The sequence below is a fragment of the Borostomias antarcticus genome (genome assembly GCF_949987555.1).
Source record: "Borostomias antarcticus genome assembly, chromosome: 4".
Lineage (NCBI taxonomy): Eukaryota > Metazoa > Chordata > Actinopteri > Stomiiformes > Stomiidae > Borostomias > Borostomias antarcticus.
The window spans coordinates 1,898,686-1,915,000 of record NC_140237.1 but is presented as its reverse complement, the minus strand read 5'-3'; the positions used below and the strand labels follow the sequence as shown (position 1 = coordinate 1,915,000).

Genomic DNA, 16,315 nt, shown 5'->3' with positions numbered 1-16,315 from the left:
CTCTCATACAGCTGGGCTTTGGCGGGATTTGTGTCCTGTGGCACAGAGACACACTGGTCAGGAAGGTCCGTTTCCCACTGTGCGTGTGTTGTCGATCCTGCAGTATGTGTCTTAATACATGATGAATCTATACGTACTTAAAACGCTTGTGCAGTATATTATAGTATCTGTGACTTGTTCTACTGATCTTATGTGTCTTGATACTCGATAAAATAATACATACAATACACTTGTAAGTGTGTGTATGTATGTGTGTCAACACCGCGTCTTACCTGCTTCACGGCACGGACAGAGGCGATGTGATCTATCTGGGCAGACCACTTGTCGTAGCAGTTGTACTCCCCCCTCTCTGACATGTCCCACAGGTACTGCCGTCCCCGGAAGTTGTCATGTTCAAAGCCCACCCATCTGCAAGGGAGGGAGAGAGAAATCAATAACACCACCCAGAAAACAGATAAAAATAAAAATTTGGCTGTGATTAATGGTCCACACTTACTGTATGTGCATATGTTTTAATGAACATTGTGCAATGTGTTGCAGTGACATGTGTTTGCAGCCAGGTGGCATACTTACGCTCCACTCTCCACCTGTACAGAGTTGCATCTCTCAGGGAAGTTCTTCTCACTCAGTTTATGGCAGTCTGAAGTCAGGTCCAGCCGTCTGCCGGCAAAGTTCCTCTGTTCAAAGAGGGTCACCTGACAAAAGAAAAAGCAGGAGATAGAGAACGTACATGAGTGAACATCAATCTCTCTAATGATGAACTGCCACAGGTCAGGTATGTTACTGTAGAACTTCTTCGGTCTACATTATGAAAACGTGTTTTCTAGCTTAGACAAAAATACATTTGACTTGTGTGAAATACCACACAGGTTCTTATGAAGTAGCCTATGGTAATCAGATTTTTTGCTTGTGTGTGTTAACCTGATTTGATTAACAAGCAGCCTGGCGACACTCTGAATTTGAATCCACTGCACCATTGTTCAGGCGAGGCAATTCAAGGATGGGTTGCCAGGCTGTATCAGTATTACTGTCAGACATAAATTAATACAACAGGCCCCTTTCCGGATCACTCACACGTTATATGTAATATGCAATTATTACATGGGATTTAAAGTTTTGATGAATCCATTAAACTGCTATTATGTGTAACTACTCTCAGGTAACTACACTGTGTGAAAGAACTAGTTTGACTCACCCTCCCACTGGACCCGTAGAAGGCACGTTGGAGCACAGACCCCAGCTTGCTGCAAACGCAGAGGGAGAAAAGACATCTTTATTCAAGACACACAAACACACTATACACACAGATGATACACTTAATACACATTCACACACTCATGTGAACATCAGGTCAAAACCTTTACCGTTCTGGTGAAACCACCAGGTTGATAAAAGTCTAGCTACTAGATAGATGTCTGTAGGTCAGTAAAGGTAAATAGATAGATGTATGTAGGTCAATAAAGGTAAATAGATAGATGTATGTAGGTCAGTAAAGCGGGGTTCTACATTGCATGCTTGCTGTCCTAACTGAAACCGTTACATTTCCTGTTCTGTTACGTCATTTGTCTATATTCCCAACTGAAGACAGTTAAAGAACGAACGCCTGTCAACGCGAGCGTCAGGAGGAAAGTAGGAAAAGGGCGAGCGTCAAAAGGGCAGTTAAAACGTCGCGCCGCTTCGCCCTGCGTCGCTCGCGTCCAGTAAGGACATAACAACAGAAAACAAAGCAATGTGTTTGCATTCTGCATTTTGTCGCTGACGCTCACTCGCGTTGCGTGTAGTTAGGGCACGGTGTTAAGGCTGTTTCAGATGGGGAGCAATAATCGCGCATAGTATTTTCCAATGAGAGGCGGGCGATTAATTGGGAGGCGCGGACAGTCTGAAGAGCGGAGCGGCAAGCGAGCGCGATCCCGTGAAATTGTCGCGCGCGTGCTCGTTTCGTAAACAGGCCCCCTGCGACGAGAGGTGAATTGTAGTCCCTGCTGCGCGCAGGACAACGATGGCTGCCGCTGATCCGAGCGAGAACGCAGGCGGAATATCGCTCCCCCGTCTGAAACGGCCTTTAGTCTTAATGTAACACAATTCATGACAGATTATAGCCTGGTACGACCATCCCGTTCTCGCCAGCTCACATTCTGTTTCACTAACGCAGTGAGCTCGCTAGATCGGGATGGTCATACCAGGCTAGACAGTTGATACAGTAGATGAATAATCTGTGCAGTTGTCTTCTTGATTTTAGATATATTACGATATTGATATGCATGTTTTTTTTTCAGTAAGGCCACGTTTACATATTTATCAAGTTTATCAAAATATGTGTCTATATCCGTTCTTTCATGTGGAGCCATCATTCAAAATGAGCTGATTTTGGGCGATGGTGGTTGGCAGTGTCACAGAGAGACGAGTGTCACCAAGTGTGAAGACAGACTGGAGGACAGCGAGGCACATACACAGGCGAGTTGGGGTGTCCGTCCAGACATGTCCATACTGTCCCCAAAGTTTGGGAACCCCCTACTCCACCGCAACACCTCAACAGACTGCTTATTCCCCCTGACTCACGGCACTCTGAACATACCTGGTTTGTTGGGCTAATCCTGGGACTTTAGTAAAGATGTTCATGTCAGCTCTGCGAGGCCTGGAAATAGTCCCTTAAATACAGTGGGGTTCGGGCCGTGCAGAAGATAGTAGAACGCTCACAGTCCTTCTGCAGCTCTCGCCCAGGCCCTGAACTGCTTTGATATGCTAAACACAACTCCCCCTGTCCAGGCCTGACCTTGTGTATGAACACGCACAATAAACAGACTGCAGGGGCATATACAGAAAGACAAATACGAATACACACGTCAATAAACACATGCACAAGCAAATGCACAAACACACACATGCACAAACTGCGAAAGAAATGCACACACACAAACAAGATCAGAAATGCATGCACACACAGAAACATAGGCTCCTTCCATATACAGCTGTCTATACACACAAACAATACACACTCACCCACATGCAGACATGTGAACAGGGAGTGCAGTGCAGGCAGTTTTAGCCCTTTTATCAATTCAGCATTTTTGAAACAATGCATTGGGCCTCATGATACTAAGCATATTCATTCCTGGTGCTGCGCAGGTCCTAAAGCACCGTAGAGCCGGAAAGGGCTGGCGCTTCACTGCACTGACAGTAACAATGGATGTTTCTGCCATGGACACCTATGGCTAGCCTTGCTCATATATGGCTCCTATATGGTGCAGTGTACAGAAACCATTGAGAAAGTGCTCTAACCACAATAATTTCCATAACTCTGGGGATGTGTAACATTGAATAGTGTTTACAGTTGGGGTCTGAATAGGGAAAACGGGATGGATTAACTGTGTTCAGAAAGCTCATCTGAGATCAATCAAATCAATAAACATGAATTTCAGAATTCATTTTGAGGCTGTCCAAATCTGTTGGAAGGCTTTTAAATGACTGAACATTTAGAAATGCAATTTCTATATTCAGCCTTTTTCTTTCTCAGTATGGGGAATAGTGAAAATATTCTGGGCTCACACACTGTATGAGAACTATAGCAACTAAGTGAATATCCAAACTATGGAGCCAACCTGCAAATGGATCCCCTTCACAACATTAACTTTGCTTACAGTGTCAAAATCCCAAATTCCAAAAGATCTGTTTGCCCCAGCAAATTACACTTACACTCCATTGACTCTGAATGGCAGGGTATTTGGCTCTATGGCTTTGGTGTACGTGGGCCCCTGAATACCACACTATCTACGGGATGCTTCGCTGTGGTTTTTGTGACATTGCTGCAGAACGTGAGTGAGATCTGTTGAGAATGAACTAGGTCCAGAAGCGTGGGGACCTTTCTTGCATTTTGGAGTTGTTTCCAGTGAGGACAAATGCAGGACGCGTTATAGGTATGCATGTGAGAGAGAGAGAGAAGGAGGCTGCTCAGACAGGGAGAGAGTTGCCATAGGGAGAGACACAACATTCTGTCACTTCAGGCAGGGGCTTTCCAGGCATTTTTTACTCACTTCACGAAATTAGAGACTTGAAGATTTGGTTGTCATCCATACCTCCAGGGACCTATGGTTTGAGATGTCGTTCATATTGACTGTGTTGGACAAGCTGGCCTATTTTCTGTCTCTCATTGCATTTTGCGTCAGTTTGTCTTATAGCTGGTTGAAATGAAGTTAGACTCTTTTAAAAAATTGTCTGGGACTGATAATACCATGCTGTCTGTGTTTTTAACGGATTGCATATGGAAAATCCCATTCCTTGGAGATATTTTTGAGTTTGCGTTAGGTTGCATTTGTCCACAAACATTGGACACCTAACAACACTTCTGTGTAAGTTTCTCTTCTGCCTTTATTAGATGATCCTTAGTTGTTCAACTTCACTTTAAATCCGCTGTGCTATATTGCTCCATGGAAAAATGTCAAAGTTTGCATCTATATACATGTCTGCTTGACGTTTTGGGGGCTATGAAGGCTACTAGAGATCATAGATAGGCCTTAGTTTTGCAGATTATGTTCTCAGGACCTCTCTGTGCTTTACCAAAAAAAACAACTGAGATTCAGATCTGAATGATAAACCAACCCTAATTTGTATGACGTGATGAGGAAGACCTTTTGACTGAGATGTCACACAGATGGGACCTACCTCAACAGGGGTTCATTGAGATATGATTCTCTTGCAGGTGAAACCGGAGACAGCAGGCCACTCCAAGATCACCACCATGTCACTGCTGGGCATGCTGAGGCTGTGCCATGTGCTGGTGCTGGTGATGTGTGTGTCCGCCAGCGACGACTTCGACTGGACCAAGAATGACCGCGGCTCCTTCTACTATGGCACTTTTCCAACTGGTATGGCTGTCAAGATGACACCTTCCATTTTCAGTGTTTTGTTATTAATCTCCAGTCGCATTTCTCTAACACATATTTGCATGTGAACTGTCAAAGTGGAGTTTTAAAGTAATCTAAAGTACATTTGAGAGTAAAATCCCTATCTTGAAGGCATGTCATGTTAGACACTGGCAGCTAACATGTGAAAGTTCCCCTTAAAATGATCCACGTTGAGGTCTGAAAGGCATTGGTCACTGTGCCTCGGAAACGTCCCCATACTAAACGGTACTGTCTTGTAGGCTTCTCTTGGGGAGCTGGAAGTTCTGCTTATCAGACGGAGGGAGCCTGGGACAAAGATGGCAAAGGGATGAGCATCTGGGATGTCTTTGCCCACAAGAAGGGCAAAATCTCCTTCAACGACACTGGAGACTCCTCCTGTGAGGGCTACTACAAATTCAAGGTACTGTAGCAAGGATATATACCATTGCAATCTACCTCACATACTGTGGTATGGACATCTGAATGAAAAACAAAACAAGGAAAGCAGCGGAAAACAATACACAACTACATTATCCGATGCTCAATGTACTGTTCATTATGTGACAACCACTCTACTTTGTAGGATGACATCACTTTGATGAAGGAAATGAAGTTGAACCACTATCGTTTCTCTATCTCCTGGCCAAGGATCTTGCCCCATGGAATCAAAAGTAAAACCAGTGATTTATTTTCAACAAAAATAATCCTTTATACTGTATATATTGCACGATTCTGTGGCTAATACAAGCCATATTTGTTTTCAGCGGAACATATCAACGAGAAGGGAATCAAATACTATGATGACCTGATCAACATGCTACTGGACAATAAGATTACACCAGTTGTCACTCTCTATCACTGGGATTTGCCCCAGGTGAGTATGGTTCATATTTGAGGATAGACGGTGGCACATAACATTATTTAACTCACAGTTGACCTACAGTGAAGCTAGCTAGCATCCTTTCATCATTGGGTCCCTTATTCCCCATGCAATCTTGGTTTTCACTGTTAAAGATTACCATTCAAGACCTTCCTATACACCTCAAGTGTGACATATGATGATAATGTTCCTCTACTGTCTAATGCTAATTCGTCCCTCTCTTCCTTTACTCTACAAAAGATCTTAGAGGAGGAATATGGAGGATGGCAGAACATCAGCATGGTCAACTACTTCAACGACTTTGCCAACTTATGCTTTGATCGATTTGGCAGCAGAGTCAAGTACTGGATTACCTTCAATAATCCATGGGTAAATCAATTCATCCTGATGACTGGACATGAGCCCTACTATTTTCACTGCTTATGTCATATGGTTCATAGAAATTGAATTATGTCTGTTCTCTGCCTGAAGTCTGTTGCTGTTGAGGGGTATGAGACTGGGGAACATGCTCCTGGACTGAAGCTAAGAGGTACTGGAGCCTACAGAGCCGCCCATCACATCATCAAGGTAACAATTAAGACTCTACACAATGTAGAGTCCATTAATGCATGTACTACATGTCACATTTTACATTGACGTCAAAGCTATATCCCTTATTTCTGAATCTGTACAGGCACATGCTAAGGTTTGGCACACTTACGACACTCAGTGGCGAAGCAAACAGAAAGGTAATCAAGGCCGATATACAGTATTTCACCGCCACAATGGAAATGGGACGACTTCTGAATCCATTAACCAATATGAGTGTTAAGGGGATCCAGTGTTTATTATAATCTTTCTCTACAGGTTTTGTCGGGATCTCCTTGTCTGCTGACTGGGGAGAACCAGTGGATATCACCAACCAGAGGGACATCGAAGCAGCGGAGAGATACATCCAGTTCTACATGGGCTGGTTTGCTACACCTATCTTCAACGGAGACTACCCGCAGGTTATGAAAGACTACATAGGCAAGTAAAATCAAACGTCGGCTTCACCTATCACACCTTTGAACCTGAAAACATTTGTGCCTCTGAATAATAACTGTAAATCTCACCAACAGGAAGAAAGAGTGCCCAGCAGGGGTTGGGGACATCCAGGCTGCCTGTCTTCTCGTCTCAGGAAAAGAGCTACATCAAGGGAACTTGCGATTTCCTAGGAATCGGCCACTTTACTACCCGCTACATCACGCAGAAGAACTACCCATCAGGCCGAGGGAACAGCTACTTCACTGACCGCGACCTGGCTGAACTGGTGGATCCACGATGGCCCGATCCAGGTTCAGAGTGGCTCTACTCAGTTCCATGGGGGTTCCGCCGCCTGCTAAACTTTGTCAAGGTATGGAACAGAACTAAGACCTTATGAGTCACTGATCTCAACCTCTGTTTCTGTCTGTGCTCTGTGGTGCTAATCTCCCCTGTTCTGGTTGGCATGTCTCTTTTACAGACCCAGTACGGGAACCCTATGATCTATGTGACAGAGAATGGAGTATCTGAGAAGATGATGTGCACAGACCTCTGTGATGACTGGAGAATGCAGTACTTCAAAGATTACATCAATGAGATGCTCAAGGGTGAGGGGGTTGTCTTTGTGGAAAAAGGTTTTAATGCTATTGTTAAGAAAACCTTTTATTGTAGGGAAGTTAATTATTTATAATCCCTTATAAGAAATCTGTTCTTTAAGTAGTAAATGTATAAGTAGTAAAGTATAAGTAATCAAGTGCACATGACAAACATGTTGTCCCGCACCCATTATGCATGTTCCCTTGTGGGGAACATGCATAATGGGCCCCCCATAATGAGCCCCCTGCCTCTCACTGACTCCACTCCTCTTCCACCCCACCCCCCCTACCCAGTCTAGTGGGCAAACAAGTCCATGCTCCTCATCCTCTATGGTGTAAGTCCAATATAATGAATGTTGAAATACAGACATATCTGGGGCTACTAAACACCTCAAGCTTTGCTCTCTGCGGATGTAGAAAGTACATGGTTTCTCGAATGAACTTGTCTGAGACGATACTGAGACACCAAGCATAGTTTTTGACGTAAACATCAGAATGTACTTGTCAATGGAAAAACGAATTGAAAAGGCCCCTTTTGTGGTGGATTTTGGTACTACCCCCCGTAGTACTGATGATGTTGACTGACTGATGATGTGACACTGGCTATCTTAAATTCCCTCACCCCTTTGGCTCATTATCAATTAAAAAAAGTTTAAATGGTAACCCGTTTGTATTCTCTCTGAATCACAGCCATTAAGGATGGAGTGAACGTTAAGGGCTATACAGCATGGTCCCTCCTTGACAAGTTTGAGTGGGATGAAGGCTACTCTGAGAGGTTCGGGCTGTACTATGTGGACTTCAGGAGCAAAAATAAACCTCGTTACCCAAAGGCCTCAGTTCAGTACTACAAACGTATCATCAGCTCCAATGGCTTCCCCAATCAGAGAGAGGTAAAGTCAAGCACATTGGGACCTGCTTTCTTTTCTTTTTGTCTTTTTTGTGGGGGGGGGGGGGGTAATTTAACTTACAGAGAAATTTGGGAATTAGGTCTGTAAACGCTTAAGTGGTAGCATAGTATACAGTACGTGTTTATTCTGGTAAACAAAATAAAATGTTTTATATTTGCCCATGACTCATATGGTCTCCACAGGTGGATAGCTGGAAAAGGAAAGCCACTGAGACTTGCTCCTCCAGCAACCAGCTCCTGGCTGCAGGTCAGTATAGGACACTACAGAAAACAAGACAGCGGGATGAAGCTAGCTGGGGCAAACAAAGGAAAATTCTGATGCTAGTTTCATTACCAACCTCTAACAGGATTTCTCTTTGTTTGCCCGTCCAGCTAGAAGAAAATCCCAGGAACATGCAGGGATGCCAAAGGTCTGGCCAGTACATGATGAAGTTTAGGTACTAGGAATTACATACTGTAGGTCTGTTGCTTTGGTTGGGTTGCTGTGGTCTCCACAGAAAGCTTGGGTATGGTTGGTAATGCATCCCATATCTGTTTCAGATCCCTTGACAAGCCACATGGAGATGGTAACAGAGATTGTGGTCCCTACTGTGTGCACTCTCTGCATCCTGCTCAGCGCAGTCTTCCTCATGTTTCTGCTACGTGGACGCTTCTAAAAATAGTTCTAGTATTGGCAAATAGAGTCATTGAACTGTAATACACACACAGGGACACACACAAAGCTAAGGTTTTTCCATCTTCCACATATTCAAGACCTCCACAGCTAAGAAGCGGAATATATGAAACTTAAAGTGATGCTATACGAGGCTGCTCTGTCATGAGGCAAATGTTGATTTAAGTGTCATTAATTTCATTTTTTTATTTTTATAAAGTAGTAAATCGACACCATGGTTAAAACAACTTAACCCCATGTCAGATTCCACTATGAAAGAATTCAGGCTTGGTGTTTGATGTGAAATGAAGTAGGCTTTGTTTCAAAATACTTGTATGGATTTTTTTTAAACAGCCATTGTTTGCTTTACTGAACATTTCCATAGTAACTTATTTACCGTATTTCTATTATACACATGCCCTTTATATAATAGATATTGAGGAGACAATTATGGACAGAAAACATTTTAAAATGGAAGATGAATTTAAGTGTTACAGTACACTACTTTCTGTATTTATAAAGCATTCGACATTTCAATAAAAATCTACAATAACGCTTGAAAACAGATTCCAATTGCAAGACAAACATAAATAACAAAATGTGGCGTTGAAGTCTTTTGTTCTCTATTTTGATATTGTGTAATCATATCACAGTGCCGTTTGAGGAGTTAGCACGTTGCTCAAATAATAAATAGATAAATATTTATAATGTATTTTTGTACGATGACAGGACTTTTTTTTTTTTTTACTATGACTGGACATACATCTGGGGCAAAGAGTAAAAATGAAAGGTGAACTCCAGCAGGTGGGTGGCTGTCTTCCAGTAGACTCGCATCACCAGTCTCCTCAGGGAGAAGAGCCTGGGGCCTCATTTATCATTGAGGTACGCCTTTACACAGCCTTTTCCACGATTTCAGGCGTACGCCCTCTCCCCCCCCCCCCCCCATCCACAACGCGATCTATCAACCTAAAAGAGCGTTTATTTAGTCGCCTTTTTACGCGCTTTTCTACGACACCTCTCGACTCAGCGTACCGATAGCCAGGTTTTTACACCCTTTTTGAAAACAGGGAACTGGCAATGCCAGTGGTGCGTCGGTGAATTACAATGTTTGATGGAGAGAGGAAGAGCGAGAGTTTATAAACACACAATCATGTAGGCTAATAGCCCAATTCAGCACAAACATATATCACAATGCAAGATCGTGTCCTCTAACCGGCTCATTAATGGTCCGATATGGATTTGTTCACCAAACTTAATCTATGCGCTGTCCCAAACCTTTCTGCGCAATATGTCCTCACACACCTAATGCAGGCACTCCATCAAACGGCAATAGTTGACCAATTAGATTGTCATTAATATGTGATCATGTGGACCCGTTTGCTGTTTGGTAAGCATATAAATGACAGTCCTCCTGTGCATAATGCGAGCCAAAATGAATCCGGCGCTACTCTGCCTACTGGCCGAGATAGAACTCCAAAGAGGTGGCAGTGATGGCGACTGCACCCACATATTGATAAGGGCACCATCAGTGAATTAATACGTCTATGTGAATCGCAAAAATGTCCATCCATCCATCCATCTTCATCCGCTTATCCGGGATCGGGTCGTGGAGGCAGCAGTTCCAGCAGGGGGCCCCAGACATCCCTTTCCCTGGCAGCATCAACCAGCTCTGCCTGGGGAAACTTTAGATCTTTAGATTAGAGTGTCCAAAACACATGGCCTCAGATCGGCTGATACGATAACAAAATCTATCATCGATCTTCGGCCTAAGGTGTTGTTGCTGATGCCAGGTGTACTAATGGGCATCCTTGTGTTCGAACATGGTGTTTGTTATGGACAAACTGTGACTAGCACAGAAGTCCAACAACAAAACACCACTCTGGTTCAGATCGTGGTGGCCATGCCTCCCAATCACGCCACTCCAAGTTTCTCCATCATTGCCCACGTGTGCATTGAAGTCCCCCAATAGGACAGTGGAGTCCCTTGCAGGAGCCCCAAATAGGACTCCACTCAGGGTCTGCAGGAAGGCTGAGTACTCTGAACTGCTGTTCGGTGCATAAGCACAAACCACAGTCAGAGTCCCCCCCCCCCCACAGTCCTAAGGCGCAGGGAGGTGACCCTCTCGTCCACCGGGGTGAACTCCAGCACAGAGGTGCTCAGCTGGGGGCTAGCTAGTATAGCCACACCTGCCTTACGCCTCATACCGTGAGCAACTCCAGAGAAGAACAGGGTCCAACCCCTATCCAGGGGTTTGGTGCCGGTGCTGTGCATGGAGGTTAGCCCCACCAGGTATAATTGGTATCGCTCCACCTCCCTCACAAGCCCCGGCTCCTTCCCCCCCAGCGAGGTCACGTTCCATGTCCCCAGAGCCAGCTTCTGCCGCTCGGGTCCGGTCCGTCAGTGCCCACCGCTTTCACTGCCACCTAGTTGGCAGCGCACCCGACCCCGACAGTTCCTCATGCAGGTGGTGGGTCCACGGGACGGAGGAGATGGTGTTTCCACGTAGCTCTTTCGGGCTGGGCCCGGCCGGGCTCCATGGTAAGCCCGGCCACCAGGCGCTCGCAGGCGGGCCCTCCGTCTGGGCCTGGCTCCAGACGAGGGCCTCGGACTTCCTCCGGGCCGGGTCTCTCTTCCTCTGAGTTCTTGATCCATCTGGGTTTTTACCTGTAACCCCAGGTAGGGGGGCTAGGGGGTACTACCACTTGCCCAAGGTGGACCCCCAGACTAGTGGAGGGAAGGAGACGTCTTACTTCTCCATTCTAGTTCGCACTGGAACTAGCCACTGCCCAAAATGTGCACACTATAAATAGCCAAATCATATGTGACGCCGACATGCTCATCACAAGTGTAGTGGCACAGTGGCCTGGCTCCACACGACTCATTCATCTTGGCGCACAGCAGGGTAGGGGCTAGACTGGAGGCAGGCGCTGCGCGTGACGGCTGTCTTGTTGGTGAGTGCATATGCCAAGATACATTTTCTTTTTTTTCTAAACTTTAATCTTTATTAGCATTTTCCATCCATACAACAACAATACAATAAAACAAAAAACACAATAAACAGTATATATATAACAATAACAGCTTATGGGTACTTCCATCAAGTCACAATGCAGCTATTTTCTCTTACTCAAATATTACAATTTCAATATTAGTGGTATCATCACACTTCCTTCTATAATCCATCCATTTTTCCCATCTCCCTTCAAACTTTCCTTCCTGCATCCTCAATGCATGCGTGAACTTCTCCATAACATAAATCTCCTCCACAACACCCAGCCACTGCTCCTTGGTTGGGCGTTCCACCTTATTAGTGGAGGAACCAACCCTCAAAAGAGCCTTAGTTTTTGAGATACCCCTACCCGGGGTAGAACAAAACAGGACATTGTTTTTTCATATCCTTAATATGTCCCCTTCATGAAATGGATTGTCCCAAGTTTTACTTTTACTGCAAAAGTCATGAAATTCATCCATGAAGTGACTTACCCCATAGGCCAAAAAAGTGCAAAAAACGCCTAACCTGAAAGAGGGAATTCCAAGATAATCCTTTGTCATTTTCTACCAGATGGTTGTTTTTACACCATACTTGCACAGATGGTCTACATATAGTCTCCCTATATCCCAAAGCAACCAGGATGCCAATATTTGGTTCCATTTTGAATCAGCAGCCTTCTATATAAGGCCTTATTATAGGCGGAAAGAGCAAAAAGGTATTTTGTATGAGGAATATTCACTTTTAATTCTGGTCCTACTCTTCAATCAGGGATAGAACAAAACCTGACCTTATTTTTTTCTGAATTTTGACTTATTCCCTTCATAAAATGAATGATCAGACTTTTTACTTGTTTTGAAAAAGACATGAAATTCTTCAATAAAGTGATTCACCACATTTGCAAAAAAGAGCCAAATGCTCCAGGCCTGCCCTGAAAAAGGAGTTCCAAGGTAATTCTGCATCATTTCCCATCTACTGGTTGGATTTACTTTATATTTCCACAGATTGTCTACAGGAAGAGCCCTAACACCCCAAACCAACCAAAGTGTCACAATATTATTGTATTGTGAATTGGCAGGCTACTAGGCCGTGTTACAGACAGATATGTCAAAGTTTTTTTTTCTTTTTCTGAGTTACTTCTAATCCTGGTGTAGTAATACTGTAAAATGCCTTCATAAAACACAATGACTGCTTAATAACAGGGAATACAATTTGATACCATGTTTTCACCCACTTCATATGTGACAGCGGCTGGTGATTTGGTCCGCAACTCGGCAAACCCCGAAATGCGCAAGGGGGCAAAATAACTAAAAAAACTTTTTTTTTCGTTTTTTGTTTTTTTATGTATTACCAAAGTTGAAGTTGTGAAGAACCTACTTACTATAACAGACAACAGTTTTAGGTTCACGAAATACGTTTAATTAGTCTGCAAACTAAGCTCGTTTTTAGCTGATTTCGAGCCGGGCTTGGGGGCGGGCAGATCGATTAGCATGATTTGGTTTCATTGGCTATTGCTTCCGGGTTCTCCGCCCCCAACCCTTCCCAAACAACACGCCGGCTTTGTTTACATTCAGTCAAAAGTTAAACCATGGATGCTACAGCTTTTGCTAAAGAGAAGACGGGGATGGCATCCAGGGCATGGAAAGAGTTTTAAGAGCAGCAAAAACTCCAGCAGAGCAGGACTCGTTCGTATACGGAGTTTTATTCTTGATGACCTGTGATACAGAGATGACTGTATCAACTTGTTGCTACCAAGTTGCTTCCAAGCGAAACGTCGAACGACGTACCAGATTCACACCACCGCCAAGCATTCTGCTTTGCTTTGGGGTAAGCTGATCTTTATACTATCTGTGCTGTTTACATTACATTAACGTTAGTTGTTTAGCAGTAGCTCCTTTCTAAACAAGTGACTAAGTCTAGCTAGCATAACAAAGGCACTAGCACTAACTAACAAAGGCTAGCTAGCTAACGTTAGCTAACATGCTAGTTAGCTGAGCTAGCCCTTTGTTCCTAAACTAGCCAACGAGGCAGCTAATATCGAGCTAGGTAGCTATATTATAGAGAGAAACAGAATGAGAGAGCATGAGAGGTATGGTAGTCTGACACCTTTTTCTTTGTTTTGGTTACAGGATGAGCAAAAACAAGCTCCAGCTTGTAAGGAATTGCAGCTCTCCCTTCATACCAGCCAGCAAGAAGATCACTATGCACTACAGCTTTGATTTTGCACAACAGGTGAGAATACGTTCATCCTATCATGCATTAGCTAGTCTATTTAATCAACACATTCTGGTACTATTTTATCTATATGGAGTGCCAGTACTGTGGGCAATAGTTTAATGTACTTTCTTCCTTCTATTCTATTGCAGTTTTGATGCTGAGAGACCTGGCATGGTTGTGGCCAGAGAACACCGTGATGCACCGGCAGTCGAGTTTCAGCTGCTGCGCAAGCCTGATGTCCTGCCCCCCAGAGAAGGTCTTCTTGTGCAAGCCCCACCCGGACTGGACATGGCCAGACAGACGTATCTCTTTGACAAGATCAGAGAGTTCTGTTCTGATGAGGGACGAGACGTCACATGTCCCCCGCCAAACTCCACAGCAGCTCAGAACAAGACTGTCCGCTTGTAGATCGGACTGCAGATCATCAGGACGGACAGCACTGCAGGAGAAAGGCCACAGCCTTTCCTGTTTTCCTGTTTGTATACTGAAGCGCCTCCCTGCGCCTTAGGACTGTGGGGGGGGGGACTCTGACTGTGGTTTGTGGTTATGCACCGAACAGCAGTTCAGAGTACTCAGCCTTCCTGCAGACCCTGAGTGGAGTCCTTTTGGGGGCTCCTGCAGGGGACTCCACTGTCCTACTGGGGGACTTCAATGCACACGTAGGCAATGATGGAGAAACTTGGAGGGGCGTGATTGGGAGGCATGGCCACCACGATCTGAACCCGAGTGGTGTTTTGTTGTTGGACTTCTGTGCTAGTCACGGTTTGTCCATAACAAACACCATGTTCGAACACAAGGATGCCCACAAGTACACCTGGCATCAGAACACCTTAGGCCGAAGGTCAATGATCGATTTCGTTATCGTATCATCTGATCTGAGGCCATGCGTTTTGGACACTCGGGTAAAGAAAGGGGCAGAGCTGTCCACTGATCACCATCTGGTGGTGAGCTGGTTTCGATGGCGGGGGAAACTTCTGGACAGACCTGGAAAACCCAAGCGTGTAGTGAGGGTGAACTGGGAACGTCTGGAGGAAGAGCCTGTCTGGAGAGATTTCAATTGCCACCTCCGGCGGAGCTTCTCAGGCATCCCTGTGGAGGTTGGGGACATCGAGCATGAGTGGTCGGTGTTCAAAGCCTCCATTGCTGAAGCTGCGGCTGGGAGCTGTGGCCTGAGGGCCATAGGTACCTCAAGGGGCGGTAACCCTCGGACACCGTGGTGGACAGCGGTGGTCAGGGAAGCCGTCCGACTGAAGGAGGCCTTCCGGGTTATGTTAGCCCGGGAGACCCCAGAAACAGTTGCAGGGTATCGACTGGCCCGGAGGGCTGCGGCTTCGGCCGTGACCAAGGCAAAGCAGCGGGTGTGGGAGGAGTTTGGAGAAACCATGGAGAAGGACTTTCGGTCAGCACCAAAGTGTTTCTGGAAGACCATCAGACACCTCAGGAAGGGAAAGCGAGGGACCATCCAAGCTGTATACAGCAAGGAGGGGACACTGCTGACCTCAACTGAGGAGGTGGTTGAGCGTTGGAAGGAGCACTTTGAGGAACTCCTGAACCCGACTAATCCACCCTCTACGATCGAGGCAGAGCCGGAAGATGATGGGGGGTCGTCAATGTCCTTGGAGGAGGTCACTGAGGTAGTCAAACAACTCCACAGTGGCAGAGCCCCAGGGACTGATGAGATCCGTCCAGAAATGCTGAAGGCGCTGGGTGTAGAGGGGCTGTCTTGGTTGACACGCCTCTGTAACATTGCGTGGAAGTCTGGGTCAGTGCCGAAGGAGTGGCAGACTGGGGTGGTGGTCCCAATATTAAAAAAAGGGGACCAGAGGGTGTGTGCGAATTATAGAGGCATCACATTACTCAGCCTCCCAGGGAAAGTTTACTCCAAGGTGCTGGAAAGGAGGGTCCGGCCGATAGTCGAACCTCAGATCGAAGAGGAACAATGCGGATTTCGTCCTGGTCGTGGAACTACCGACCAGCTCTTCACTCTCGCAAGGATCTTGGAGGGGGCTTTTGAGTTTGCCCAACCAACCTGTCTACATGTGTTTTGTGGACTTGGAGAAGGCTTACGACTGGGTCCCTCGAGAGGTCTTGTGGAGGGTTATGCGGGAGTATGGGGTGAGGGGGTCCCTACTTAGGGCCATCCAATCCCTGTACACCCAGAGCGAGAGCTGTGTCCGGGTCCTCGGCAGTAA

General features: G+C 45.5%; 2 protein-coding genes across 2 annotated transcripts in view; one reads left to right on the top strand and one right to left on the bottom strand.

Moving 5' to 3' along the window:
• crybgx (crystallin beta gamma X) overlaps window positions 1-2,628 on the bottom strand; it is a gene marked incomplete at its 3' end in the record, with an annotated part of 3,118 nt that extends 490 nt beyond the window's left edge. Inside the window, exons 1-5 of the mRNA XM_084437279.1 lie at window positions 2,576-2,628; window positions 1,196-1,244; window positions 574-695; window positions 273-408; window positions 1-35 (exon numbers count right to left, since the gene is read on the bottom strand). The exon at window positions 1-35 is cut by the window's left edge and continues 105 nt beyond it. Coding sequence (XP_084293405.1) covers window positions 1-35; window positions 273-408; window positions 574-695; window positions 1,196-1,244; window positions 2,576-2,619 — 386 coding nt within the window. The 5' untranslated portion in view covers window positions 2,620-2,628. The remainder of the gene's footprint in view (window positions 36-272; window positions 409-573; window positions 696-1,195; window positions 1,245-2,575) is intronic.
• Window positions 2,629-4,735: 2,107 nt separating this feature from the next.
• Window positions 4,736-8,921, top strand: lctla (lactase-like a; the record flags this gene model as incomplete). The annotated part of the gene is made up of 13 exons (XM_084436735.1): window positions 4,736-4,862; window positions 5,141-5,301; window positions 5,464-5,551; window positions 5,645-5,754; window positions 6,001-6,129; window positions 6,232-6,327; window positions 6,434-6,488; window positions 6,607-6,772; window positions 6,865-7,135; window positions 7,244-7,370; window positions 8,049-8,248; window positions 8,449-8,512; window positions 8,806-8,921. 13 exons carry the CDS (start codon window positions 4,736-4,738, stop codon window positions 8,919-8,921), a joined length of 1,710 nt encoding a protein of 569 aa, XP_084292861.1.
• Between the last annotated feature and the right edge of the window lie 7,394 nt (window positions 8,922-16,315).